This window comes from Mytilus edulis, chromosome 7, assembly GCF_963676685.1.
Source record: "Mytilus edulis chromosome 7, xbMytEdul2.2, whole genome shotgun sequence".
NCBI lineage: Eukaryota > Metazoa > Mollusca > Bivalvia > Mytilida > Mytilidae > Mytilus > Mytilus edulis.
The window spans coordinates 66,902,958-66,905,591 of NC_092350.1; the positions used below are offsets into that span (position 1 = coordinate 66,902,958).

Consider the following 2,634-nt stretch of genomic DNA (forward strand, 5'->3'; position numbering starts at 1 on the left):
ATGGAAAAGGCAGAAGATGATAATCTACCAGGTCTTTTACTTTTATTAGACTTTGAGAAAGCTTTTGATACTCTTGAGTGGTCATTTATAGACTTGGCTTTGTCTTTTCTAGGATTTGGTCCTATTTTTTGTAGATGGGCCAAGATCTTATATTCAAAATCTCAGAGCTGTATTATAAATAATGAACATTGCTCTCAATTTTTTAATATTGGTAGGGGTGTTAGACAAGGTGATCCTCTATCTCCATATCTCTTTATATTATCTTTAGAACTTATGAGTGCTGCACTTAAAAATAACCCAGATAGAAATGGTATGAAAATAAATGATTCTGAGTATCTACTAAGCCAGTATGCAGATGATTATATTATATCTAAGTTAAATAAAACAAAACAATTAGAGTCATTTTTTTAAATTTATTAAGTTGTTTTATATACTATTTTATATATATATATTAATAAAACAAAACATTCACTGCATTATAAACTTAACTCAACTGACACCATAAATCTATACTAGGCTTAAGTTAATGGTGAAAATTGTCCAGTTACCATAAAAAAAACTTCAGAAATATTCATAAAATTTTGAATAATATTGAAAATATTAGTCACAATTAATATGTAAGATTATTGGATCAGATTGTTTTATTTATATTTTAAAGTTGATATATATTATTATGTGAGTGTTTATTGATATTGTGTTGAAGTATTATTATGATTGATTATTATGAAATTTTAATTTCAATACTATATTGAATACATTTTTAATTTCAAGTTGTTGTTCAAATTTCATTTTTATTAAACATATTTCTTAATTGATAAAATTCAGTCGATAGATACAAATAATAGGTCTAGGTTGGTTAAGACTTGGTCGAGTATGGTTCAGACTAGGTCAAGTACGGTTCAGACTAGGTCGGGTATGGTTCAAACTAGGTTGGGCATGGTTCAGACTCGTATAAAATGGCTAAGTACTGATCAAATACAAATTCAGACTGTTAAGTATGGTTCAGACTACAATCAAGTATTATCCAGTAATTTTCAGACCAATCCAGACTGGTCGAGTAAAAATCGAGTACAGATATAGGCCATTTCAGACTTTTACTGGTTTGTAGTGGTAACTCTGAAAATTTAACACATTTGTGCCAATGGGGTTTCTGTGTCGCTAGAACCTGCAAAATACGAAAATTTCAACACCTATTTTAATGCATAATGAAGATGTTCAAGTCAGAAGGTATATATTTTTCTTTTAACTGCGCATGCATGCAATTAAGACAATATAGTCAATACACGGGTCACATTCTCCACTTTCAGAGCGACCATTTTAAAATCACGAGTCATCACGACTATATGTTCTTTTGTAATACATGTATACAGACATATTGTTTCTTTTTCATCATTTAAAAGCCTTACGTTGATTTAGAAATTATATCAGGACCGTTTGTTTTGCCATATTATCATAATCCTGCAACTGGTTAGCTTCTCGTTCGTCCTTTTCTTTTAAATATTATGTTTTGAGCGTTCCTGATAATGGACAAAACCTGAAGCGTTTTTGATATTTTTCCAGCAAGACGTTTGCTAATAGAGGATGGTCGGATTGTATTTTACATATTTCCAAGGTTGGTCTTACTTTTGACGGAAGTCAGAAGCAACAAAAACGGTAATTTTGTTTTACTCTTAGGCAATTCATGTCCCGCAAAAAGTGTCAAAAACGACACCAGCAGACATTTTTAAGAACACAATATCATATAATAATAGATCCGTAAACCGACGGTAATAGGGCTATATTGTTTTTTAAAAGACGAAGAGTGTAGATTTTCAGTAGACGAAATATACATATACAGTCAGCAAGGCGGTATATGGTTAACATGAATTATTTCATGTATAACTCTTTCCTTCATATACTCACTACACCTTGTTTTTCTAGCCAAATTCTTAATTCAAATAGCTCCACCAGTAATACTATCAGATCTTATTAATTAGCTACCCTGTTATCGGACTTTATATTATGAAAATGCCTATGCAATGTAGAAGTGTTAACCAAGCTTATACAGAATAACTCGGGAAATATTGTTTTTTGCTTTATTGGCCGAGTTCTGAATTGGCCAATGCAAGATTTCGAAAGGTATCTAAGTTTTAGATCGAAAGTCATTAGAAACACAAATTTAAAGCAAACAGTCATTTGGAAGAAACAGGTTTATTTTTTACTCGCCAAAAACATGCCGAAACGTTCAGTGTGGCATATATTTCAGGCCAAAGACGGTCACAATAATTGAAAAAGCATTTTGTAAAGTAGATTATCACAAAGATAATTTCTTGTCAATCTCAGGTAAAAATCGATTTTCTGTTTCCTTTTGCTTCTTCTGTTTTGTAAACTGACATTCATCTTTCAACCTGAACCAGTCATGTGCATAGTACAAGAGTGTCAGTTGGTTGGCTTATGAATAGTTGTTCATTTTCAATCATATTCAACTCTTAAATTATTATTTTTTAAATAGTCAATTTGTTTCTGCATTACACATGCAATGACAGTACCCTTCCAATTACAATGTATGTGTTGCATCTACATAAAATTGTAACACTTTATAGTGACTGGAAGAGGTAGACTAATTCATCAGATGAGAAAATGTAGAAGACACAT

At 31.1% G+C, this 2,634-nt stretch overlaps 1 protein-coding gene across 1 annotated transcript; it reads left to right on the forward strand.

Moving 5' to 3' along the window:
• Window positions 1–411, forward strand: LOC139483352 (uncharacterized). The gene has a single exon (XM_071267377.1). It carries the CDS (start codon window positions 1–3, stop codon window positions 409–411), a length of 411 nt encoding a protein of 136 aa, XP_071123478.1.
• The last annotated feature ends 2,223 nt before the right edge of the window (window positions 412–2,634 follow it).

What these genes read in the sequence shown, in the direction of transcription:
- LOC139483352 (XM_071267377.1), top strand. Translation starts at nt 1, where the DNA reads ATGGAAAAGGCAGAAGATGATAATCTACCAGGTCTTTTACTTTTATTA.